The 26912-nt window shown below is 35.7% G+C and overlaps 1 protein-coding gene across 3 annotated transcripts in view; it reads right to left on the reverse strand.

Annotated features, from left to right (window-relative positions):
* Positions 1-3094: 3094 nt before the first annotated feature.
* GRK4 (G protein-coupled receptor kinase 4) overlaps positions 3095-26912 on the reverse strand; it is a 41918-nt gene continuing 18100 nt past the window's right edge. Inside the window, exons 6-16 of one of the 3 annotated variants that reach the window (XM_082315675.1) lie at positions 25856-25948; positions 24406-24469; positions 23504-23644; positions 20571-20761; positions 14863-14900; positions 12199-12288; positions 11440-11648; positions 10476-10613; positions 9669-9806; positions 7344-7466; positions 3095-5817 (exon numbers count right to left, since the gene is read on the reverse strand). In XM_082315675.1, the coding sequence (XP_082171801.1) occupies positions 5764-5817; positions 7344-7466; positions 9669-9806; positions 10476-10613; positions 11440-11648; positions 12199-12288; positions 14863-14900; positions 20571-20761; positions 23504-23644; positions 24406-24469; positions 25856-25948 (1279 nt within the window). In that variant the 3' untranslated portion in view covers positions 3095-5763. Of the gene's footprint in view, positions 5818-7343; positions 7467-9668; positions 9807-9837; positions 10075-10467; positions 10614-11439; positions 11649-12198; positions 12289-14862; positions 14901-20570; positions 20762-23503; positions 23645-24405; positions 24470-25855; positions 25949-26912 lie in introns of those variants that run through there. The other 2 variants (XR_014228558.1, XM_082315676.1) reach the window with 2 other exon arrangements.

The following is a 26912-nucleotide window of genomic DNA, read 5'->3' on the forward strand; positions in this document are numbered from 1 at the left end:
CTTTGGCAAGGACCTTATCAGTAGATTCTCCCAATTCAAACTTACTGATCCATGGTGTTGTGTGTCACATATCCATGTCACTGATCCTGTTCAAACAGCAGCCCCACACGCAGCTGCACGGGCAAAAGTAAGGTGATGTCAAACTGGCAAGGGGCAAGAACAAGCAGGCAGGGTTAGAGAACAGGCATTTTTGTAAAGCCATCGTTACAACAAAGAAAAATAAAGTCATAATCTCAATGGAGTAACAGTTAATACCTAAAAAATTATATGTAATTTAGTGGATGACAACGAATTAATCTCAACCTCCAGGAGAAAAAAAGAAGAAACATACTTCTACCTTGTCTGTAAGACAGACATGAACATCATGGAAGTGGAAAGGTTTCCTAAAGACAGGCTACCCAGGCATAGGTTGCTTCTCGATTTAATGTTTTTAAGAACAGGTTGGACAAGCACGTCAAGAATATTTTTCACCCTGTCCTGAAGTCACGCTTAGGCCAGCATTTCTGCATTTCCACAAACAATTCAGCAGGTAATTGGTGCTACTCAATCCAACAGACTTCACGAGACTGCGGGCCCATGTAGTTCAACATATGGACAGATAATCTGCAATATGCCATAGCACGGTTATATTGTTGTTAAAAGTCACTTAATTTGAAGCTGTTTTGTACAGTAATTGAGTGCTTAGCCCTTCAACTCATGTCATAAAATTACAGTGAAAGCCTTTGCATAAACAGGGAAAAACGTTGAGAATATAAGCAGCCCACTGTTGAAAAGTATTTGATACAAAAACCCCACAAATCCAATTAATACCAAGGTATAAATTCTCTCAAGAAGAGTGAAGTTAGTTTCCTTTGGCAACAGTACAAAATTCAACATGCATGATAAGGCTGAAGACAAGTAGAGCTACAGCTACTACTGACCAATCTTGCGTTCACATTCATAGTGTTATCACAGTAAATGCGTTAATGAAAAGCAGCCCATCCCAACAATTGTCTCTTTTCACACAGAAATTTATGTAGAAATCAAGATTCAGACCATGAGATAAGGTATCAATTGAGCAAATACGACAGAGCTAGGGCAGTTTTTCCTGGATCTGACAATCTTACATTGGTAAAGATCTTACAGCATGTAATACACATTTTCTGCTTCAACAAATTGCAATTTTTTAAAAAATTACAATTTATATCTATCCCAGCTACCATGATAGACATGGTAAATAAATCACATTAGACAGTAGTGCATGTGGTTGAGATATGCGGCAGTGTTTTCTTTTATTTCAGGAATAACAATGCTAGAACATCCAGGAAAACAGCTCATACAAGAACAGTTCAGTGGTTTGGAGATACTGGAACTAACACATCACATTTAACAGTCAGCTTCGCTATACTTGGAAAGAATTCTGGTGTTTTGGACACGTGGAACATGAGAAAAGTTACGTACATCTCATGTGCGAAACTTAAGTTACACCACAAGAACAATTATGAAATAAAAAAGAATTGTACATTCAGCAGAAGAGACATCATCACCACCAAAATGAGCCAGGCAGTGAATTCAAATCAAAGTAAACATAAATTTAACTTAAAGATGCTTTCCATTATTTTTTTTAATTTTAATTCTATTTTTTGAGTACTTCCTAAAGAGAAGTATTTTCTGAAAAACTATACTAAAGTGAAGGTGATAATTCCAATATTAAATTAGTGTAATAATAAATTGTAAACCAAAGCAAAATAGTATTACTTCTGTTGACTTATTTTAGTAACTTGTAAACAAGTATTCTTCGTTTGTACAAATGGCAATGAGAAATTTCTTACATCAGTATTGTTTGAAAAATAATTGAAGTGCATTCTAAAAATTGATTTTTAGTTGGTTTTAATCACTTCTATCATTGATTTCTCAAATTAGACATAATTTTATTCTGAGATGGAGATAATTCTCTTTCATAATCAAAAGCCTTCACATCCATAGTTTTAAGAATGATTTGGAAAAAAACCCAGACATACAGCATCTTCTATTAAAGGCTAAGATTTGTGAATAGTGCTCTCTTTGTTATGGAAATACCACAGGTTTTCTTCCTGTTTAGTATTCTACAGTAATTATTTTTAAGTGCTCATTTTTTCAGCTGAGACTGTTTTGTTGTTGTTATAATCCAGAAACATAACACCATCTCTTTCATGAACACTACACCTCTGGGGGAGAAAAAAAAAATGACCTTTTTTTTTTAATAGAAGGAACAACCCTGAGGCACAAAGATTCTATTCTGTTGGTCACAACATTCAAAAGCATTAAGTAAACCAATAAGATACTGGTACATTGTTTCACAGTTTCCGAATTTTGAGCTAAATATATAGATTCATGAGGTATGCACAAGCAGACATTAAGACTTACATACACAAATGCTTGGAAACACAAGCCACAGAAAAGGAGGGTTGATCTCATGCAAGTAACTCCACGGAATTCCACAGATATTTCCGTATCTTGCATCAGTAGAACAAAGCAGTTGGGCTATTGGATTGTCTCACTGCTGTCAAAGCCTTCTAAAACGTGGATCTAGAATCTGAATTCATGGAGGTATAATGAAGTCATACTGAATGTCAAGAATTTATGTTGGCTTTTTTTTCTTTAAAAAAAAAACAAAACACCAAAACAAAAAAAAAAACAGCTTCATGGAAATAAACGGCCACATAATCAGAATACACAACCTGCTACCTTCCCCCTTCTTTGTATCAGTTGTATCCTACAAAAATCAAGAGCAAAGTTCATATTAAGCTTATCACACCACGATAGTTTGCTTTCAGGTGCTCTCCCCTCTCCTTACCCCTTCCCCACTTTCAAAATGCATCTCCAAGCTACTAATACTCCAGTAAAGACCTTTAATCAACGTTAGTCACCTTAGATTAAACAGCATAAACATCTTAATCTGCATGTACCGTATAAGGAGAGTTATGCTGCTCTTTCCAGTTTCTTGTCTTTTCTAATTCATTAGGGAATTCACATTAGATAATATCTAGTCATTATAATGTCGTTATATTTCTGCCCAAAAGGGACAAATTTATAGTAGAAAAATGCCATCTTGAGCCTACTGGGGGTGGGACTAAACACCCCCCCCTCCACCCCCAACCCAACAGAATTTAGGTCCTAATCCTGCAAACATGTAGTTACTCAGAAACAATTCAATAGTATCATTCAGAACATAAGAAAAAACTTGAGAAATGAAACCAAATAAAGCTTCATAAAAACAAACAAATCCTCCACTTTTTTGCATGGTTGGAGTTCCTCATCCAAAAAAGCGGATGTATAAATAACCACTTCTTAGGAACAACTTCCCTTTTCTTTTCATTTAGCCTTTTTTTCTTCACAGATCCCTGGATAATAAGTGTTAAGTCTCAGAACTCCAAAATAGAAAAGTTGATTTTATTTATTTTTTAAGTTAAGATCCCTCCCCCTCCAATACGGAAAGAAAATTTGAAATACATGATAAAAACAAAAATCTGAAAGTCTGTTTATTTGTTAAAGCCAATTCTTGTCTTTTTTTCATAAAAATTACTCAGCTTGTGGCCATGGTATTCTTGCCCAAATTTCAGGTTGCTCTAAGCAGGCATTAAATCCAGACTGTCACCCCATATGTCCAGTGTTAATACGGTCACCTTTGCCTCAGAACAGAAAACCTAAGATCTTAAAAAATTAAAGCCCTTAATCAGTGAAACATGATCACTTCTCCAACTACGTAGGTGTTTATAAAACACTTTTGTTACTTCCCTATTTCTCCATTCCCATGTGTTTAGAGTCCTTCTATTGTTGTGGTACATAATAAAGAGGGTCAGGTCAGACCATGCCAGCTCATTGTCTCACACATAATGGTTCCAGCCAACACCCTTACTTCAGATATTTCTCTTTCTGTCAAGCCTCCCATCCCTTCACTATTGCATCAGACTATCTTCCAGTAATTCATTCAGACTCTCCCTCTGCCAGTTTCTCCCTTGGTACTTTCTACGGCAGTCATTTTGCTGTCCTCTGTGCTGTTTTAGACATCAGGAAAAATGCACTGAAAACACAGGAAGAGAGTCTTATTCCTCATTTCTGCGGCACAGTAGCCAAGAGGAACAATTTCAGATAAGACACCAGCTCAGCCCCAGCAGGATTCTGTAACACACTGGTTTTCCAACTTTTTCAAATTCTAACCCATTAAATCATTTGTCACTAGAGACAAAATACTGTGAATTAAAACCCGACGATAGACCTGAGTATCAAATGTATGTGAGTTTCTCAGAAGCAGCTTAAGTTTCTTCCCGTGGGTCTGCAGATCGCAAGCAGAAATCTATTTGAGGTAGAGGGATATTCAGTTGCTCTGTGTGTATAATACATGTGTGGTCTAGTTAGCGCCCTAGAGATCTGAGAGGAAAAAAAATGCATGCTCAGTGGAGACAAATCTTCAGAATACAGAACAAAATATATAACAAAAGTCATGTCTCCAACTCCAAGAGCATTCCGTTATATTTCAAACCCTAAGTCAAATTTTGAAAACAGAAGAGGCAAAATCTTCTGAAATGTGTTCCCTAAGTTCATTCTCATACACAGATTAATAGTTTTACCAGAAACTTGACAAAATAAAAAGAAAGTCTGGCATACTTTGAGTCCAGAAGAATGTAAGTTTGACAAGCTTTCAAGCAGCTGGAAACAGTTTTACTAATGAACATCAGGTAATCCTAACTAAAATTTCAATACCAGCTCCACATCTGTGTCAAGCAATCATTAAAGGCAGGTTTTAATGTTTAAGTATAAGGAAAGTTTATTTACATAATTAAAATTGATACTTTATACTACCTTGTCCTTCCCTCAGTGGCAGTGATCGCTGTCAACCCTACAACATTGCGTATTACAACATAATAACCACCGAGGAGGTTAGTAAGAAGAGCCCATGCTCTGTTTTTTAACCCATTATAAATGTACAACATCCTACATGGAGCTGTGAACAATTTCATTTACAGAACAAAATAAAAAGGTGCCCCCACTGGTAAAAAGAAATCCTTTTAGTAAAGACAAAAAAGTACTCTAAATACAGTTATAAAATTTTGGCATAGGTCTACTTGCATGGTTCATGCCAAGAAACTGTTTGGCGAGGATGTGTAAGATGGGTAGAAAGGAGAAGAATGGGGTAATACAGTTTGTTACAGGATTAAGCTAAATGTTCAGAATTCTGTATATATAGAAATACAGAAAGACGTTCTATAGAGCCATGTAGTAAAGAGCAATTCATAATAGCTGGCCACAGTGCACTGAATTCCTTTTTCCTTAGCAGTTGCTTGAGAGATACATTAGGTAATAGCACTGCCATGCTGCCAGACAGAATCATAGAATCATAGATAATACCGAATTTATGAAATTTATCAATACAGCAATTTTACTGTTAAGAAAACTGCTAATAAAGATCCTAAGGAACAAGAAGACTTTTACCAGGAGCATACAAAGTATACATTGATGCCATAGACATTATCTCTGTGCTTTAAAATCCTTTAGTATTTCTAGATTCATTCCACTGGGAAAAAAATGTCAAGATAAATCAAATACATACAGAAACACACTCACTCAAATGGCACTCATTGCTTTTTGTACAATTAAGTTTTAGTGAAAATATACATCTTAAAACAAATGAAGTACAAATGTACAAAAATCCTTGAACTAAGATAAAAAATATATAATACACTTTGCTACAGAGATATAAAACATTTAAAGTTTGCTCATCCTTTCTGATGAGAGCAAAATCATTTAAAGTCTGGAGGACTCCTGCTCATCATCACTGCAATCAGATTTAAAGCAGACCTGCAAGAGAAGACAAAGAGACAATTTAGCTGCAGAACTGACACTATTGTTGGTTTGTGTGTGTTATGGGGCACAGAAAGGCTGGGGTGGTGGCTCTTTTTCCAGCACATTTTACTCCATCCTAACTAAATGCTTTGAGAATATCAAAGAAAACCACAACCCAACCCCAAATCTCAAGTCATTAAAGTTTCATTTAACCTTAAGATCTTTCCTTCTTTTAGCTTCACAGGACAATTAACTGCAGTCTTATTACTTCAAAATCAACTGAAGGCTCTCCAGCTGTATTAATTTTTTTAGGACTCTTTCTCAATACATAGAACCATATCTTGGGACAGTATGAACTCTGCTGATTCAGCTTGAAAAGACTACAGTAAGTCACAAGCTTTAACTTTAGCTATGCGAGATTATTAGTACACTTAAGCATTCCTTCTATTCCATTACTGTAAGTGGGGGAAAAATGAATTTGAAAAGGTGAACTAAAAATGACAATACTATTATACATTCCATTAGCATTGTACCATTTTAGAGAGGTGAATTACCAGCTGATGGCAAAAAATATCATCATGCAATTTTAATACATGGCCCTGTTGTGGCTACTTAATGATATGCTTGTAGCAATTTTAAAATTCCATTTCTGCTTGAAAGCAAAAGTAATATCTACAGAAGTGTTCTCTACTGGAATATACTCATGCTTCTCAAGATAATTCCACTCTAAGTGCAGGCATACTGAGCAAGCAGAATTTTGTACATCATCTTCAAGTGAAAACCTTTACAAGTAGCCTATTTCTCACAACCTATAAACAAGCACAATATGCCACATGTCTTTTAGGTGGTAAATACTCAATTTGTATACCTCAAAGTGTTTACTAAAGAGTAGAAGGTATGTCTGTAGGAAAAGGTTGTGCATTATCAGAAGCTATGTAAACATATATTATGTTGTTGTTTTGGTAAAGGCGTTAAATTTTAACAGTTGTTTCGTGAAACTTCTTCACACTCATTTATTTAGGGGATATTTTTATGTATTTCCTTAATACACTAGGGATGATTCATTGGGAGCCCAGCTTTCTAAAGGAGCAAGTCCTAGGACTTGCATTGCTCCACCACACTCACTTCTGAGTTCATTAGTCAATTTTATTTAAGTTTTTACAGAGGCGGCCTCAATTATCTCCCCAATAGTTTTTATAAAAACTGGGAAAATACATAAGGAGCAAGACCCAAATTACTATCTTTAGGAACAAAAGATCTATAGCACAGCTATTAACAGCACACACTACCTTTTCCCCAGGTAACAGCTAGCAGACACTTAGAGGAAGACAGAATGCTGAGGGAGGAAAAACTCCTGGAGTTACAGGGATTGCTACAGTTTCTGAAATGCAGTGCAGGGGCAAAGCCATAATAAACCAGATTTCATTACTTTCAGCGTTCAGTGAACAACTTGTTTTTCCTATGACAAAATAATATAAAAATGGAATGGATGTTAAGGTCTTACAGGTAATTTTCTTATGAAAGAAAAGAAATACCCTTACCTCTCCACTAAAAAGTCTGTGAAAGAAGCCTCTCTTTGGTTTAGGAGACCTCTCTCTGTCTGGTGACACAGTACCATCAGTTTCATATGCATTGATATCTTCAAAGCATCCCGTTTCAATCATCTTTGAAACATAGGAAATAGAAATGAAATATGCGTACAAGCCTCTCAAACACGTTTCATGTATGATTTATTTACTTCAGCTGGGTACTCCTAACAACCTACAAATTCATCAGCCAAACTACACCACTCGCAGAGCTCCACGAAGGCAGGCACAAAGTCTACATTAACTCTCCTGTGCCTCAAGCAAACTAAATAGCAACGAGAGCACTATCATGCAGGTAAGTACTCAGATGCTCCCTTGCTTTGGTAAGGCATTTCTTCTGCCCATGATGCAATAAGCAGAAGTCTTTAGAACCAGGAATTGATTTTCCTTTCATCTATTCTCATTTCAGAGCAGTCTAGCCTAACAAATGTAGTATCTCTATACCCTGGACTGAACTTCATTAATAAACATGACATTAAGTAGGAGAAATGATTATTCTATGCAGAATACTAGTACCTGCATAGTATTAGGGGGCATACTTTTTACAAAGGGGACGAATTGCACTCTTGGGGAAAAAGCAGCTGATGTCTGACCACAGTAATTTAAACATCATTCTGGTGTTTTGGGCAACTGTCTATCAAAACACAACATATACCATAATTAAAAATAAGGCAATGAGATAGAGAAGGCAATACTTCATGGAAAAAAAAAAAAAAAGAAAAAGGTATAATGAAGACACATCTCTGGAGAGAAGGAGGGGATTTCGAAATCATCCGTGTTTGTGTATACAGAAAACAAAAGAATTAAAAATACAATTACCAGGTGCAGAAAAGAAAGCAGAAAGAGTAAATGCCAAAACATAACAAAACAGGCATGGTCAGACGGGGGAAAGTGGCTAATGCCCACATGTAGTTGGCATTTATCTGTGAGTACCACTGATACACATCTGTCATAATGGGCATGCAACCAACTGAGTACACCTTGTAGAGGGAGAGAGGGCATAAGGAGAAATAAGAAGGAATGTGGTCTGCTTTTGTTGTAAATGATGACATTAGGTAAAGTATGGGAGGGGAGGAGGAATTCTTAAAAGACTGAGAGGAAAGATTTGAGGGGAAGCTCAGGAACATGAATTGAAAGAAAAAATAAGCACAAATGTAAAATGAAGTCTGCACAGTTATTCCTTGAAGAGAAGGAATTACCATCACCAGAATTCCACAACTACTTTCAACTTTATCCCTCTATGTGGTGTTAGAGCTATTAAGCTGCAGGGCATTTTTAATGACTGGATCATATTATGAAGTTCAGAATTACAACACGGCATAGGAAATATTTATTTCTCCAACAGCCTAAGGTTGATTACTTCTTAGTGAAGACTGGCTATGTCAAGTGACACCTTTCAAATCTCCTTCTTAATGAAATGCAAAAAAAGGCAAAAGGGAAACAAAAGGGAATGTACTTTTTCCTCTGACTTGTTCAGAAATTGCTCATCTTTTGCATTCAAGCTTTAAATAAAATTAAAAAATCATACTGGGAAAAAAACTACACTAGTAGAATTGAAGACTATACTAATCTCAGAAAGTTATGAACATCTTATAATAGGGGGAAGGCATTCATAACAAGAACTACAATTTTAAATAATTGTTACTGAGTGCTCTTCCTGAAATAATAAAGATTAGAATTTCCTAAATACAGACTGAGCTGCACACAGAGGTAGAAAAATTCTAGTATTCTATGCAGAACACTAGAATACCTATTCACTAGGCAGATGAAAAAGCTTTAAGAGAAGGTCTGACTCAACCAGTGTTGAACTGTTTGTTTTGAAACCTTAGAAAAGTTGAATCTGCAGTTCTGTATTGCTATGGCTCTTGGATACTCTATTGATATACAGGCATGATACACAAACAGCTTGCACTGCACCTATTTGCTTTTGAATACTTTGAATAGCATTCCATACCTTTCCTATGAACAGCAATATTGAAAAACATGTGATAGAAGAACAAGGAAAATGTGGTCATACTGATGCTAAATACTGTTCTGTAGGCTGTATCTATGAGGACAAGATTACAGATTCTATTTCTGCAAATTTACCATAGATCTCAATTTTTAGCAAGTTGTTTATGTTTTGCGAAAAAACTTTTTTCTGAAGTCTCTCTGAAAACAGGTCTAAAGCAGAAACTTCTTTACATCTCACAGAGAAAGTTAATACTACAATTATATCCCTTATTAAATCTTCTGTACTGCTGTGCTAAAGAAAATAATCTTTTATAAAATATACAATACCTCGTTTTGCCAAGGGATTGAGACACAACCCGTAACAAATTTGGAATAGAAGTCATCATCTGTAGTATCCAGGTTCACTCCTTTTACTGTTGAGAACTGCTCTATGTCCAGGACATCTTTACAATATACGGCACGTGGCTGCAGTACAATACAAGATTGCTTCATTAAGGTTTTGGGTTCTGGTTTTGGACGTTTGGGGGTTTTTGTGGGGTTGTTTTTTGGGTTGTTTTGGGTTTTTTTGTTTTTTGTTTTGTTTTTTTTATTTCCTAGATGAGCAAAGGAGGAGCAAAATGTCTTCACTTTTATATTTCACATTGCTGATCACCAAATTACACTATACTACAAAACAGAAATGCAAAAACTTAAAAGACTCTCGTCATAAGGCACCTGAGCAATTCCATCCATCCTGCAAGTAACAGAAAAGAAATATCAAAACCAGAAAACAGCATGCAACTTCTCTGGATTTCTTAATGGTTGTCATAATTCACTCATCTTCTGTCACCCTCCTTTCAGCTCCAGAGTAATTTCTTCAAAGCTAATCTTCATTTGTTCAGCATCTGAGCTAGGGAAGTAGACTAGGGGCTAAGAAATCAGCCACAAAGCTCCCTAGAGCAATACCACTATTGTAAATTGTTTTGTGATCTCAGATGAAATGCCACAAACCAACTAGCCATCAATAGCTACAATGGCATTCTCCTGCCAATTTAACTAACTTTAAAGGTTTCTCTGCAGTTCACGGTTGCTGACATAAAATTATGACAGTTCTTGCCTTTTTAGATACTAATCAAATCTGTCTCACCTACTTACATCTGGCAAGAACGGAGGCTCTAACATGTTAGCTTCCAGCCTCTTGAAGTTAATATTCTTGAAAATAGGGTGTTGCTTTACAATAGCAGCTCCATCTTCAGTGCAACCCAGTCGCTCCCCTGGATTTTTAGCAAGTAGCTGCAAAGATATGGAAAAAGAGGCTGATCCAGTGATATAATCCCACAATTAAAAACAAAATAAAAATCTATATACAATGTCTTTCAATAAGTTTACTTTGTTACCTGGCCTTTTATTAGATGAAATTTATCATGGTATCAAAATGAACTGGAAATCCAAACTACAACATTCTAGGAGCAAAAAGACTTTCAGTAGACAAAAGAAGCCCTGAAAGCAGACCATTTATTTGAAGATTATACCCAAAGTTATATTAAAATATTTTAACTGATACCATGTTAAATAGATTTTACTGTACAGCCTTTGCAGTAGACTTTACTTTCAGGAAATATAGACTTCCTTTTGTTCCAATGGGCTTTAAGTAATGCACATATTTTGCATAAACTAGTAAACTTTTGAAGCTTTGTGTATAGACGTGCTTCTTACTAAATTTAAGAACATGCAAGATAAAAAAAAAGCTGTTGTCTTGTACACTCTTTAGGCAAGGAAACTAGTATACTACTATGCCATTTCTCCCCATACAGTATCAAAGTTGAGCATGCTATTGTACTCCATCTGTAATTACATGTAGTCCAAGGAGTACCGGACCTTTTTCATTCACGTGATGAAAAAATCAACTTATGCAGCTTTCCTTCATCTTGAAAAGAGTTATGAATTCTCAAAGTTTGATAACAATTCATGGACAATCACAAACTTCCATCTGAACCAAAGAAAGATTTAAGAATTCCAGCTTTGAAAAATTTTCAGTTGAAGATGTTAAAATAAAGTCATTCATCTCTTAAAAAGGATTAGAAATTTAATTTTCAAACCTCTATGTCTCTTCACCCACCATCCTGCAGATGGATTTTGCCTCCTCTGAGAACTTGTCTGAATATGTTTCCTGGTCTTCCTTTACTCTCCGGTCAATCTCATCCCGTTTGACCCTTTCCTTATGTTTCCTGAATGGAGACTGTCCTTCAATCATTTCATAAATCAAGCACCCAAGACCCCACCAATCTGGGCTGAATGTATACTTTTCATTTTTGAGCACTTCCGGAGCTACAAAACAAAAACAAAGAACGCCCCATGACAATTCACTTTAAATTAACTAATTAAATATTGAAAAAACTCTCAGGCACTCTTTTGGCTCTGTGCAGAGACCTTTGCGCAACTCCTCTGTACTTTGAAGAAACATTGATTTCTAGAGCAAGGGCTCCGTTTATATCCAAGACAAGCACTTAAGTTCTCTAACACTTAAGATCAGTATTGTTTACAAACTAAGAATGAAGTTTTTCCAAAGCATGGAAAGAAATGTGTTGTCATAGTAATTCATCTGCTTACCTGTGACCCTAAATCTCTTTGAACCTCAGAAAAAAAATTAGGTGCTTTCTTAAAGTTCTACCTAAAGCTAGAATTTCAAGAGTTAAGTTTTCAAGTTTATCAGTAGGCTTATAATTGACTACTAACACCTACCACTGCATAACCTTTCTTCCCATAAAATGTCTAGTAACAAATCAAGACCAAATATAGTTCTTTAGACAAGTCATTCATGTATTCACAGAAGCAAATTTTCCGGTAAAACATAACTAGCAAAGGATACTTTACGTACCCATGTAACCAACAGTCCCAACCCGTCCTCGGACCGTTTCTCCTTCTGGAATCTGCACAGCTAATCCAAGATCTGAAATTCTGATATGTCCTATTTATGTTAAAATAAATTATATATAGTCAGCAAATAATAAAATATCACCACCTTTAAAACAAAAAAAATTCTGTAGCATACCTCATCAAAAAAGCCACCAAACATCCAAACATTCATACACTCATAGCACTAACGTTATTTAACTTAACGAGAAAGAAGTGATTTATCATTATTCAACCCTCCCTTAAATACGTAAAGGAAGAGAGGCACAGATCTAACTCATTTCCTGAAGGTCATACAGAAAGATTTGCTGTTAAGTACTCTAATTCCTAGCTTTGGCACAGGCTGCTACTCTAAGACAAACAGAAATTATGACTGCTCATTTCAAGTTCTGTATCTACACATCAGACACTTGTATTTTTCCATTCTGTATTCCAGCCACAAACAGTTTTCTGTCTTCCTAACAAAACATCAGAATTTACTCCATTTATTCCACATATAAGAAAACTGTGGCCTGTACTGAGACATCAGGTTTTCCTCTAACAAAGCACCCTAATAATGCTAGGCACAAGTAACCGGAATTGCTGTCCCCAACTCCCACCCCAGAAGAAAAGTAGCCTAGCCATAACCTACTTCGAATTATTTATATTGTAACATGTTAGTTCAATGTTAGGATTTCCCCTTCTCATGAATCAGTCTAATGTAGATAACTTCAGCTTCTATTTCACTTTGTAAGCCAAACTTCTCAAGTTGACTACCTTTCCTATTACGCATGGCATTTACACTAGTACCTTATAATGTAGAAGCAGTCTGGTGGAAGACTATGATTTGTTATGAACAACACTGCTCAGATGGGGAAACGGTTCAAGAAGGGCAATGGGAGTAAGTTCATCCCACCCTCCCTTACATTCCCATGAACAGATACAGTTCTTTGCTGGACAGACTCAACAGCAAATGATTCAAAACAATTCAAGGCAATAATTGTATTGACATGATTCTAATTTAATACTTTATTAATAAAAATGTAAAAGGCTAGACAGAAGAAAGGACAATTACATTTTCAACTCAATTTTAAAACAGAAAATTGCCAATTGTGTAATAGAAAGATTCAGGGGGAAAAAACCAAACCAAAACAAAAAACACACTTATTTTTAATACTGGATATAAGGACAGGGACACTGTCATTTACGGAGACATCACAGATTTGCAGAATAATTCAGGCTGGAAGGGACTTCGGAAGGTCTCTAGTACAACCTTCTGAGCAAGCAGACAGCCCGAAGTGTTCAAGGCTTTTTAAACTCTTATCTAGAAAGCCTCCAAGAGTGGACACTGCATCACCTCTCTGGGTAGCCTGTTCCAATGCCCGAGTGTCCTTTTTGCATATATTCTCTGTCATTCAAAAAGCTCCACAGCATCAATGTTAGTTAAAAGCATATTAATTTCTTATTTACATGTGACAGATAATCATTATTTACATGTGACAGATAATCAAGGGGAAGGAGAAGGGGAAGGAGAATGGAGAATGTCAAGTGCCACTCTATATACTGGTTGGAAATAACTAAATGCTCTTGAGCAGCAAATGCTATTTTAAATACATTCAGATGCTCTTCTATTCCCTGACATCTGATGAACCCCTTTTCAAGTGCAGGATCTGAGCTCCTGAAGCGATTTTCTAATTAGTCCCCTCTGCTCTCTGGAACAAGATCAGAATATCCCTGGCAGAGAGAAAGCATTCTAGTCAAGCCCTGCAAGGCCACATTTTTCCTCAAAGAAGCCTTCAGCTTTTGCAAGACATTGCTGGAGAGAAAAATTAAAGAATGCATTTGATGTCTAGCAAAGCTTCAGCTATTGGCAAGTGACTTCTCCCAAGCATCACATTTTTAGAAATTTATCAGTCAGAACATGCTGACTTTAAAAAAAAATATTGTGTTAATGACTTCAAAAACAGTTTTTCCTTAACTAAAATACTCTGCAATTACAAGAACAAGCTGGTAATATTCATCCACAGCTTAGAAGGAGGTAGTTGCTGCACATGTTCTACAGTGAATTCAAAAGATTCTGATAAATTTCATACAAAGTCATTAAAGAAAATTAATTTGGTTTTTGAAAAACAAAAAACTACAAACACTTCTTCATATTGTTTGCACTTCCTTGATTCCTTCCAGCCACATATGCATCAGTGACCATCAGACCTGTTTTAGTTGAAATTAAAACAAACAGGGATGCTTCTTTTCTCCTTTATTGCTTAATTAAAGTTTACTAAGTAAAATGCTGGCCTCACATCAAATAAATCATGTTTCCATAGTCAAAGACAAGACAAACAGAGAACAAATCCATATAAAAGTTTTAGCCATCTTAAATCAAGGGGCGGGGGTGAGAAGGAGGAGTGAAAGGGGAGAAGTAGGCATTTTAAGGTGGGAAATTGACCCCTCAAGCATCATCATCGTTGTCCCTCCGAACCCCAGTATTTCCCCCTACTTTCTAAAAAGTAAGGGCAGTTTTTTCTTTACTAATTAAAGTTAACATTTGTCAGTCAGGTCGCTTTTATTATAAAGAAATCCCATTGATTTCTGGCACAGTATTAGAGATTTGTAATTCCCAATCTTAAAATTCATTTTAATATTTACTTACCACAGTCATCAAGGAGTATATTCTCAGGCTTCAAGTCTCTACAAATTAAACAGAATAGAAATGTGAATTGTACAAATGCAAAATTATTAGCCATCATCAAGTGGAACTAAGGCAACATAAGACTTCTTGGTTCTGATTAAAACAATTTTTCCAGTTTCCACCTATATACAAAAATTTGTGAAGTTGACAACCTGTAATACAAATAAATAGTTTAACCATAGAACTCTTGAGATCCATTTTTTCCCAACTCTCTAATCCATTTATATTAACAACAGCAATTAATATTTCACAGATGAGAAACTCCCTCTACACAACACTAAAATCCTGATATGAAGAACCACCAACTTACACCCAAATTCGTGCTCATAAGTGAAAGACATTTCTCCTGAGACTATCAGCCATACAACTCCATGACGATAAAACACATCAGTGCTTGCTGCAGTTTGGTGCTGACCTCTTGCTATATTCCATCTCAAGGTGTCAGAATATCAAAGAGTAATATTCCCAAGACTAAGCATAGGCTTAATATCATCCATTCAAACCCTATTCCTTCAGTTTGGATGTGCAGCTTCTAAAGCTCACTAGACACTTGTATCTAGTTAGGACTCGTTGCAATCAACTTTCTAGGAGTCTCTACTACTTTTCTGTAAACAACAAAGTTTCACATGAAACATTTTTTAGCTATTAAATGCTAGCAAGACTCAGGAAATAGCAAAAAGGGGCAATTAATTCAGTGTTGCAATTCTGCATTTTATAGGCATCCTCTTGTACATTTTTACTTTAAGAACAAAAGAAGAAACTCAATGGGATATTTGGATTCCTGCCCCGCGCCCAGGAAAATTTGAGGAGTCACTGAAGCTGAATCAGAAGCTGTTCAGAGGTTACTTCTAGGATTTATCCTCTAGCAGATTCTACTGAGAACACAGTAGAATAAATATATATATAAATATATATATATATATATAAAATATACATATGCATAGGATATATGTATAAAATATATAATATATATTATATATATAAATATATATAATATATAATAAATATTATATATAATTGTGATATGCATAATTATATATAATTGTATATATGTATATATGTATATATAATATATATAATAAATAAAATTATATATTTTTTATATATATATTATATATATATATAATTGTGATATGCATCAGAAAGTATGTGGACTGCAATACAGTCTTTTAGATTTATTCCGCTATAAATATGGTAAGGCCAGAAATATACAAGCAAAAAATCAGTACTTGGCTAACGATTCAGTTGTTAATGAAACAGATTATTAAAAACAATATGTACATATATGGGTATATGTACAGTTATGACAATAGCAGTTATTCATATACAAGCAGAAAAGACTGTATAATGTAAAAGAAGCAATTTCAGGAAGAACGACTCTAGAACTTACATTCAAAATGAGAGAAATTGCACACACATTTGTTCACCAAGAAATCCATATGCTTTTTTTTTTCCCAAATATTGATAAATTGATGCTCTGAAGTATGTGTATTCAGGTTAAAGTTTCATTATTTCATGAGATTTACTGTATAAAGGAGTCAGCAAGACACTTTCCTCCTAATACTTTTAAGACTAGACAGTCATCATAATGTTAATCATTTGACATTAGATATGAGATTACAATACCAGAGAAATCAGGAGAGATCAGAGTGAAAAAACAAAAAAAACCCCACACCAGTACCAAAAAAGAAAAAGAAAATTCAGCTCAAACTTCAGGTAGAAACACATCTACTTCAAAGCACATAATACATGCTCAGGTTAACTCAAGCAAACAAGTCTAAAGAGTTCCATCTCCAAGAAGGCTGATTAAAGCCTAACCTAAAGCTTAATACTTACTAGCAACATCTGCTGCTTAATAGAAGCTAATTCTGTTCTGACATGATTTTGGTCGGTCAATAGTCAATAGCAAAACTTGTTTCTAGCCAAAATTCCAGCTCTTTAATGGTACTAGTTTCTAGGCCTAGCCATTCGCAAAGAAGTCAGCTTTTGGAAGCATTCAGCTAGAAATCCTAGCTCCGAGATGCTAGCCTTGGGGTATTAGCCTCCTCCCACTTCCCTTCCTCCACCACGACAGATGCCAAAGTCACAGTTTCTGTTGGAATACACAGACGCTAGTCCTGCGCTGGGTAACAGGCTACTTGAGCTGAAAACCAAGCTCAGAACAAGAGCTAGCAATGCAATTCTAGCAACTGAGGCAGCAGTTTTCCCTTATGAAGCAGAGAAAGGTCGGAGAACTGCAAAGCTCACAAAACTAAGATGTTCATTAAAAGGAGTTAGATAAAAATTATATATTTATTTGAAATCGGACTAAACAAGCACTGGTCTATTTTTGCTATAGCTTACACCAGCCTTCCTACAGAGAAAATTTCTGGATAAAAATCCTTCAGGGGATTTCACTGTAGAGATGTCCACTCTGAGCATAGGCGTGAGGCAGGCAAGGAGTTATGTGGTTTATCCACTACAGCTTCAGCAGGTCTTTGGGCCGGCTTTTTGACCTTCCAGGCACATTCAGTGGCACTATGGGCACCTACATGAGTTTGTGAGGAAAATCTATGTATCCAAGCAGCTTATCTGATAAAAACCACTACCATCCTTGAGGAGTCAGGTAACTCCTGCAGGAGAAGTCCAGCAATTAAGTCCGTCTTGGAAAGCAGGCACTCGTTCCCCACTCTGTCTTATGCAAATCCTGACTTTGCTCTAAGTATCAGCCTTTTTTATGTAGCAGACGGATGAATAGCTCCACTACTGCCTGTTCCTGTCTGTTTGCTTATTTTTTTAATGTCATCAACATATGGCAAGTTACAGATAGTTTCGCAAGCTCCCATTGAACAAGCAAACTGGCTCAATCGCTATGGCAGGGCAGCGGGGGCCCTCCTTCCAGCTCTGCACCCGTTCGTTTAATCCAGTGGGAACCCCACTAACAAAATGGCACAACTGACTCCAGGGTCCTACAGACAGCACTAACGCCACTGCTTGAAATTCAGTAACAACTGGTAAAAAGACACATGAAACACACGATAAAAATTGGTGTTAACAGAGAGGAAAGGTAGGCCTAGTTTTTCCACTTTATGAGGCATTTTGCTACGGATGGTGACACATCCCAAATACAATAAATTTATAATAAATTTTAACATGACTGACATTCAAACTGCCATTCTAGAACTGAACAAAATGACAAGATGAACCGATTTTACTGCTATCTGCTGACACCTGTCTGCACCGAGGATTTCTGTTTTCTTAAGTTCTGAATTTCCCTTCTTCCATTGCCTCTACAGTACACTTCACTGCGAATATACAGATGGATACCCATAAAAACATGTTCTCAGGAAAATATTTTATAACAGTATGTTACAGAATTAAAGTCTGCTTTAACAGTTTAAGCTATTTGCCTAAAAAGAGAGTTTAAAACTCCTCCTTTAAAGCTGGAAAACAAATGCAGTAATAGATCTTGAGCTATTGCAACAAGAGAAGGAACTAGCTCCAATTTCAGAAATTCAGTGATCCCACCAGTATTAAATGCTTTCAAAATGACAGCAAAATAAGAAAAACATTCCATCTGTATTTTCTTGCCCTGGAGAATGAAAAATACTAGTTACCATAATTCGGAAAAATAAATCATTGAATCAATGAAAATGTGCTTCATTATGTTGCCCCCCAACAACAACATTAAGACTGGAGGTTGCCAGCATAACTTCTTTGGTGAGAATAAAATAATTACAGCAAATTTTCCCAAGCTTTCTGTTTCACTAAATTACTGTACTGCTGCTTAAATGCATTTCCATTAAGATGCCTGATAGAGAATTCAGATCCTGTAACATAGCACTGTAATTGGTGACATTCTGAAGACTTCCGTGGCCACCTGTTTTGGCTTCTTCACTTTAAAACTATAAAATTTACAGCTATGCTCCTACATGCATGACACAAAAAGAAATACATATGGAAAAAACAAATCAAGACCATCAGGAAAAAAACTACCACTAGCAAAAGAGAAGAAACAAGACTTTGTTTTACAAAAAGTTGGCCATTAGATATTAAAAAGCACAGGGCTGAAAGTGATTCTACAGAGAGCGTAAAATAAAATTATCCAAACATTTTCTACTTTTAGTACTCAAGTGTAGTGGAGCTGACACGGTATAAAACGAGTCTCTCTTTGTCTGTTTACATACTGGGCAGGAACTCCCTTAGTATGCTCTATACTGTAATGTTTAAATAACGCCTTCAGGTATTATGATTAAATTTAAGATCTTCTTTTTCCTCCGAGCATACAAATTATTCAGTTACTAACACATGTACAGGTCACTGTCTCTTGGTCCTTCATTTTGTTATGAACAGAGGACTAAAAATAATTCCCGTTCTTTTAATTAAGAGGCAATTTTACTCAGAGTCGGTTGTGAAATGACTTTTTTCCTTGCTGATAAATTTAAGGCCATGCAAATTCTTAATAATTGGAAACTGCTTATGTAATAGCACAAAACAGGGCAGAGATCTAGACACTCCAGAAGAAACCACGACCACTTCAAGATCTGGAATTACAGACAGAGAACACTGGGATTTGACATATGTTTGAAGGTCGTCTTGTAGGCAAATAGCTAACAAGTTGGGCTTAAACACAAGGGCTGTGGGGCTTTTTGGTTGTTTTTGTTTTGTTTGGGGTTTTTCTGTTGTTGTTTTGTATTTTAAACAATCAGTTTTGTTTTCACTTAGGCAATGTGAAATGACCTACTTGTAGCTGATCCACATGAGGAGAATGATGAGCAAAACCATTCACCCTTGCTTCCCTCCTACATGCATGCCAAAACCCACTGTGTAACATTGCAAGATTGGCCAAATTCTTCAGGGAACCACATACAACCACCAGCATAAGCCTGATTGACTCTGTGGTTCTGCTGCTTTCTGCTGTGTGTATGTTAGTCTTCTATATTGGGGAGGGAAAAGACTAAGATTCATTATATTAAAGTTATGCAGGATTATACTTTAAATTTTGTTGGAAAACAAGTGGTACTTGGTGTTACACACCAGAAAGATAAAGAAAGCGTTCTTGGTCCACCACTAAGTCTGTTTCCCTTGTTCTGTAATATTAATGCATGCCAGGGGTTAAATGATGCTTGTACAGAGACAGAAAAGAGAAGTAAGATCATACAATCTCAATTTCAATGCATGAGGCTTCTGACAGTTTCATTAATTCAAAAGCAATAAAGCGTTTATTGGAGGAACCTGAAATAAAACCAGAAGAAAGAGGGCAATATGGATTATAACTGACTTTTTACCTTCTTGGGCGTAAAAAGCAATGCAGCAAGAGACTTCTATAGCCTTCTGTGAACTTCTACTTTAGGTAGGAAAACAATCCCATGTTCCTAAAACTTACTTATTTATTTGAATTACTAATGAATCTGCTTTGTAAATCACAATTTATTATCATTTTACAAATAAACCTTGAATCAACTTTATAATGATTTAGACTATAGCAAGTATCTAGACCTAAATTAACAGTAAGAAGACAAATAAGATCAGTAATTCTGAAGGACATATCATGAAAAGCACAACTAAACAATTTTTTTCTCTTCTTTTACTATGAAGTATAAACTTGTTTTAGTAGAAAAGAATTAGTACATTCAATGCTGAACAGACATGGGAAATTCAAGGTATGAGTGACTGTAGATGACACTTACCTGTAAACAATTCTCTCCTTCTGCAAATCCTCCAGACCACAGCACAGTTCTGCAGCATAGAAAATAGCCCTTTCTTCATCAAAGCCAGGATTTCCCATGTTATATATGTGAAACTTCAAATCCCCTCCATTCATTATGGTTAATACTAAACACAGGGCATCTTTCGTCTCATATGTATAGGATAAACTAACCTAAAAATGGGGCAGGGGGAGAAGACGACCATTATTCATTCATAAACCCCAATACAATTCACAGCTCTTTTTTTCCAACACAGGCAACATACAAATCCTTTTTTAAAACAAAAGAGAACAAAACAGCCAAGTAGAGAATTGCTCCTGTCCAGCACTTGAAGACACAAAGGAATTCAGACTAATTTGCTTGTATACACAAACCCTACATCACCATACAAAAGTTTAGTGACATATCTCTTTAGATCCTATAGAGCTCCATCCAGCCAATAGATTGATGATGCCCCTCAGCTGCACATTATCTATATTAGTCTTTGTAAAGATAACGTGCACATATACCTTATTTATTAATACCTCAGGAATTATGCATTGTCAAACCATCTTCCTGAACTTCTACAAGACTCAAAGTTGCCCTACTTTAGAGAAACTAAAAAAGGTATTTAAGATCAAATGTGTAGTTTCTATTCCTCCCCCCACCTCCTCAAATAACTGCATATTACCCTGGCTTAGCGCTCGTCAACAGTAAAGACTTAGTATAGCTCTTTATAGCCTTTCTTTTCACTGTATTTGGAATGAGGTGCTGATAAAGAATGAAGAACACCATATTGTTTTTTTTCTTTGGGTTTTAGGTAAACGTTTTTAAAGTGCATTTAATGTTTTAAAGTAGAGTTGTGAATTTAAAGAAAAACAATTTTAAAACAATGTAATGTATTGCAAAATTTAACATATGCTGTTTAAGTTACAAACTCAGTTTCAATAGAAAAAGCTATGTTGTGCTGGTGATCATCTGGGCAGGATCTTCAAAATTACCTACAGAGATTAACTAACTTGTACTGAAAGCAATAGGATTTAAACATACTTACCTAATGTAAGCTAAGTATAAGCTAGCTAAAAATCAGTAGGATTTTTTTTGACTCAATAAATGTATTTTTAAATGCAGTACAAGTATCTAAAGGCCATAACTCAGCAATAAGTCCAAACTCTTCCTTCAGAAGCACAAATCCAATACTAAATAAGAAATTAAATACATATACAAATTAGCTACTCAGGGCAAGGGTTCCTATTTGGTGGTTTTAAACTGACCTGTCCAGTTATTAATGACTTCACTTGTGACACAGACATGACAAATTATCTACCCACTTCCAACCTAGTATTACTGCAGATCCTAGATCTAGATCTTCTCTATTGCATCAAAAAAACATTGGATGGCAAGAGGAAAATAAACTTATGCTCAATCCTATAAAGCGATTTCAAATTCAACTTTGATCAATTATTGATTTCTAATATTTACATATCTTGGAAAAATATTACTCAAAATAGAAGTTCCACTCCTATCTCACGTATCTCTACAACTAGTAATTTCTGGATCAATTCAGGTAAATTCTGGATTCAATTTCAATCAATTCAAGCCCATGAGCCTTGTGAGAAAATAACATTAGCATATTTATACAAAAACATTATTTATAATAATTTAAAATGCACTAATGTATCTGAGTAGCGGGTTCTTAATTTTTCTTTTAGCTGGCAGTATTCTAGAGGGTTTTTTTAATACATAAAGCTTATCAGAAAATACATACATACATATTTTATACACACACATATATACATATTGTTTATAAATAACTTCCACTACCCTCTAACACAGGTACTTTAAAATCCTCTCTGAGCAGCGATACAAAATTTATCAGTAAATGGATTTAAGAACAAAGCAAAATGCATTTAAAATTAACATCTAAATGACAACAATTCAATAAAAAGATAAACATTACCTGGGGGAAAATTTACCTGGTATATCTTTGATCATTCTAAGTTATTTCACTGCTTAGTAATTAGAGCTACTAACAGACCATAATTTACATGATAATATCAGGTTAAAGTATTAGACTTTCATTCTGTGGAATTTCTATTAAAAAGTTATGTTAATTGTTTCACATCCAAGATACCTCTTTAAGCCTTAATAGACAGCAAAGCAATATAATTAACCTGAATCGATATCCTAGTCAAATTTCATGTTTATCTTAAAATGTATATAACGAATGCTATGAAAATACCTAAGGATATAAAAACTCTACTATTAAAAGTCACAGAAATGCAGGATATGCAACTTCTAATGGCAACTAAATGGCAGAATCATGAAGTCACCTCTTTGTAAGTGCATTTATGAATGACCTCCAAAAATTAAATGAGAAATCAGCATTAATTATAAGAAAATAGGTGTATGGGAGGGAAGAAGGGGGTAAGAGAAGAAAACAGAGAGCAATGCATTGGGAGAAGAAGGAGAGAAGAGAATCAGAGAAGGAAAAAATAGGATGGAATAAAGTATATGGAATATCCTCTTTATTAAACATAAGCAAACACACTCAGTCATAGGCTGCAGCGGAAATAGAATTTAAGTAATTATTCAAGTCTGAGTATTACAGAATAATCTATTCACCTTTAAACAGAGGATGAAGATCCAATAGCATCAGCATGCTGAAACACAACCTAATGTTTTGAGTTTAAGTGAGAAATAAAGCAGGCAGACTAAAACCAATTCAATATTGGATAAAAAAGCCCTCTGCACAGAACTACTCACAATCACACACAAAACATACTTATTATTACATCAATCATTTATCTCAGCAGTCACGCATTCTCTAAATCAATTAAAACATGTCTTGTGCCCACAAGCTCCTGGAAGAGACTGAAACAAAGCAAGCAAAGCAAGAGAAACTTCTGAGAATAAGATCAGAAGTAGATACTTACTACAAACCTACTATTCACTTTTTCTAGAATTCTTTTTTCATTTAGAGCCATTGATTCTCCTTTCCTCTTCTTTATTCTCTTTTTTTCTAGCTTTTTACAAGCATACATTTTTCCTGTTGCCCGTACTTGACAGGCACACACCTAAAAAAGAAGGAAGGTGTGTCAGAGATGCTAGGGGTTTTTTTTAGAATTTTTTTTAAAGAAGATAAAATTCTATTTTCTTTTTTCACACCCTTGAATGGTCTCAGAAAAGGAAACTCTGAAAGCATCAATACAGAGCTTTCACCCATGAAACAACTTCAAAGGGTCACAAAAGCTGCAACAGAAGTAGAAAAAGTGATTATAGAGGAGCAAACCCATTTTTGTTGGGGTTGAATAGTTCAGTAAAACTGTGGATCTTGTGTTGGTGAAACACCTGACTGTGCTAACACTGTATGTCAAGGCAAGCAGGACAGAGGACAAACATCCATGCCATAATCAAGCAGGAAAAAGATAATGATAATTTAGTAACCCTCCTTCCCCTTCAATATAGGGCTCTGGTTAAAGCACATAGGGGGAAAAAAACCCCAATGAATTATCAACAGAATGAATAAAATCTATAGATTTTCCTATCAGGTTCATGAATATTCTATATAATTTTTAAGTAGAAACTACATTCTCATTGCCAAATGAAATTTCTAAACAGAAGCAACTGTTGTTAGTCAGTGGACATTTTCTTCAACTTTGTGCATGACCTACAATACTGAAACACAAAAGAAAACAGTTTGGATTGATGACAGTTTGCCCTGCGACGTGTTAAATGTAAATTGTTAGAGTCAAGAGTTAAAAACCTGCTCCTCCTCTGTATTAACTTTTTTATTTCCCTTCAGGATTGCCTCACAGAAAGATACTTCTGTACTCACCTCTCCAAATCCACCTTTGCCTAGTACTCGGTAATGCCTAAATGTGTGTTTGGTTACTGGTTGCCTGATTAACAGAAAGAAACAATTACTGCAACAGGAATTACAAGAGTTAGTAATCCCTTCCCCACCCCGAAGTCTGTCTTCATTTACTCCTTACTGTTCTATGACATCTTACTGAACAAGAGTTGCCTTGACCTCATGAAGACAGTATTATAATAATCTGAATTTCAAATGAAAGTGGTGCTCTGATTAGAAACATTGGCTCCCTCATGTGGTCATCAGACATTCACAATAGCAGGAAGAAAAGCTGATCAATTAGGCCCTGTGGTGTTTATGGTTAGAGCCTTATCTGTTCTCATCAATGGTCAATTTATCACCTCCAGTTGTTTCCCTTAGCTGCAGTACACTGACATGTAGGCTGTGCTTCAATGAGATCATGCTTGCAATACAGCATTTAAAAGGAAAACTGTTTCTGATTTTGGTTTGCTGTTTGGCTTTTTCAAAAAAGAAAGAGCTGTGGTATGCAATAGGAGTTCAAGAGCCAAATTGTTAAGGTATTGATGTAGTGGAAGAGGAACAGATAACTGGAGGTAGTAAAGGTGTCAGCCATTCTATGCTAAAGCACTCCTAAACATGTATCAGAGCAGGGATATTTCATGGTGGTGAGCTGGGGTTTTTTTGTTTTGATTTAAGAGCATTCATTATTAATGCAGCTTTGTTCTCAGGACAACAAATGGAGGTTGTTCTGGTAGAGAATTTGGTTTAATTGTTTGAGTAACTTCCCTAGTTCTCTTCCTGGCTTTTGCTACTAATTGAGTCAAAGACACTGGATAATTGAAATTTACCATAAAATAATGTTCAGGCACCTTAATGTTTGAATATGTCATCATGACACCCAGCAGTGCTGAATTAGAATCGATTTGTACCCATTTCAGCCTTCTGAAAAAGTTTGTACACTCATTTGGTGTTAATTTAAAAGCCCAGTCTAGATTCTGATACATACAAATCGTGCTGTCTTGTAATTACTAGATCTGTGTCTGTATCACTCTGAAAAACTGATTAGTTACCCAGTCACCCAGTGGGTTATAAAACTAGATTAATCTGCTTATTAATCACTAATTAGATCAAGTTTGAAACTGAAGGATGATAGCATTGCCAAGAACGATTGGTTTCCCACTGCACACTTGACAGCCAGATATCCCTACGTTAATAAATTTGCATTTACGTAATACAAATTTACCACTTAAAGACTCCTGGACAGATACTTCCGTGGGAGTATTGACACTCTCACTATCCCATCAACATCATGCTTTACATCTAGTCTTTCAGACCACAGTTTCTTACATGGGCAGTGTCATTCATTAGGGCTTTATAGCATTTCTAGCCTAACAAGGAGAACTGGCCACAAAGCAAAGCAAAATTATAATGCAATCATTATAGATAAACTTACTTTTCCAGCCATTTCCACTGTAAAAAACGGGAAAAATACACACTTTCTTGGTAAGCTTCAAAAGGTCTTCTGCTTAGGTATTCATGGACAATTCTAGCAACAGGAAAATAAAAATCAATCTTATACTGAAAAAACTGATGAAGCAGGAGGTACTATCAATCTATTAAAACATACTTAAACTTCATATCAACAAAGCTGTAGGCAGAAACACATTGCCACTGTGCTCTACAATGATTTTAACCTAGATGTCTCACAAAGTGGGTGCCTGTCACAGAAAACTGTTCCTGTCAAAACACTAGTGAATGCCAAACTACTGTTACTTATAGTAACTAGAAAGTTTGACCTCTGCATTCTCATTAAGTGTGTTCACGCCCACCTAAACATCAGCCTCTAAGTAGCTATGCAATGCATGTATGACCCTACAAATATGACCTCTGAAAGGTATTTACAGGAAAGTATCTACAAGTTTTCATACATTCTTTGGAGACTGGTAAGTAAAAGTTTATTCTAGGATTTGAAATTGAAATACTAAATGCCATATCCAAAACTGAACACCAGGTACCTTAGCATTCCCCTTAAATTAAATACACCAAGGGGGGGAGGGAAGGAAAACAAGTCATTCAAACTGTATTCAGATATTTATAGGACAGAGGAAAGGAGATGACCTACATGACAGATCCTCCATTTGAGACATGTTTTACTAGGTGTTCTCACACATCCCTTTCAATCTTATAATCTCAGGTTGTTATAAAGTATGCTGATTTTTGTTGCCAGGGAGATGACCCAAGCAGTGACAAAACGTGTTGTAATCCTTCAGACGTGATCAAGCATGCCTTGAAGAACCAGTAATATTAGAAACAGAAGGGCTTTAGAAAGACATGCAACGCTGGTAAACATGTACCATTCCTCCAAGAAAAGCCTTCCCTGCTGCTGCTATGTGAAATATCACTTCACAACTTCCGAACAAAACCAAGTTGTATTTGTTTGTGTTAACTATCACAATCGATCCTCTAATCAGCCATCTTAATGGTATCTAACTGTTGACCTCAGTTCAACC

The sequence above is a fragment of the Platalea leucorodia genome (assembly GCF_965183815.1).
Source record: "Platalea leucorodia genome assembly, chromosome: 6".
Lineage (NCBI taxonomy): Eukaryota > Metazoa > Chordata > Aves > Pelecaniformes > Threskiornithidae > Platalea > Platalea leucorodia.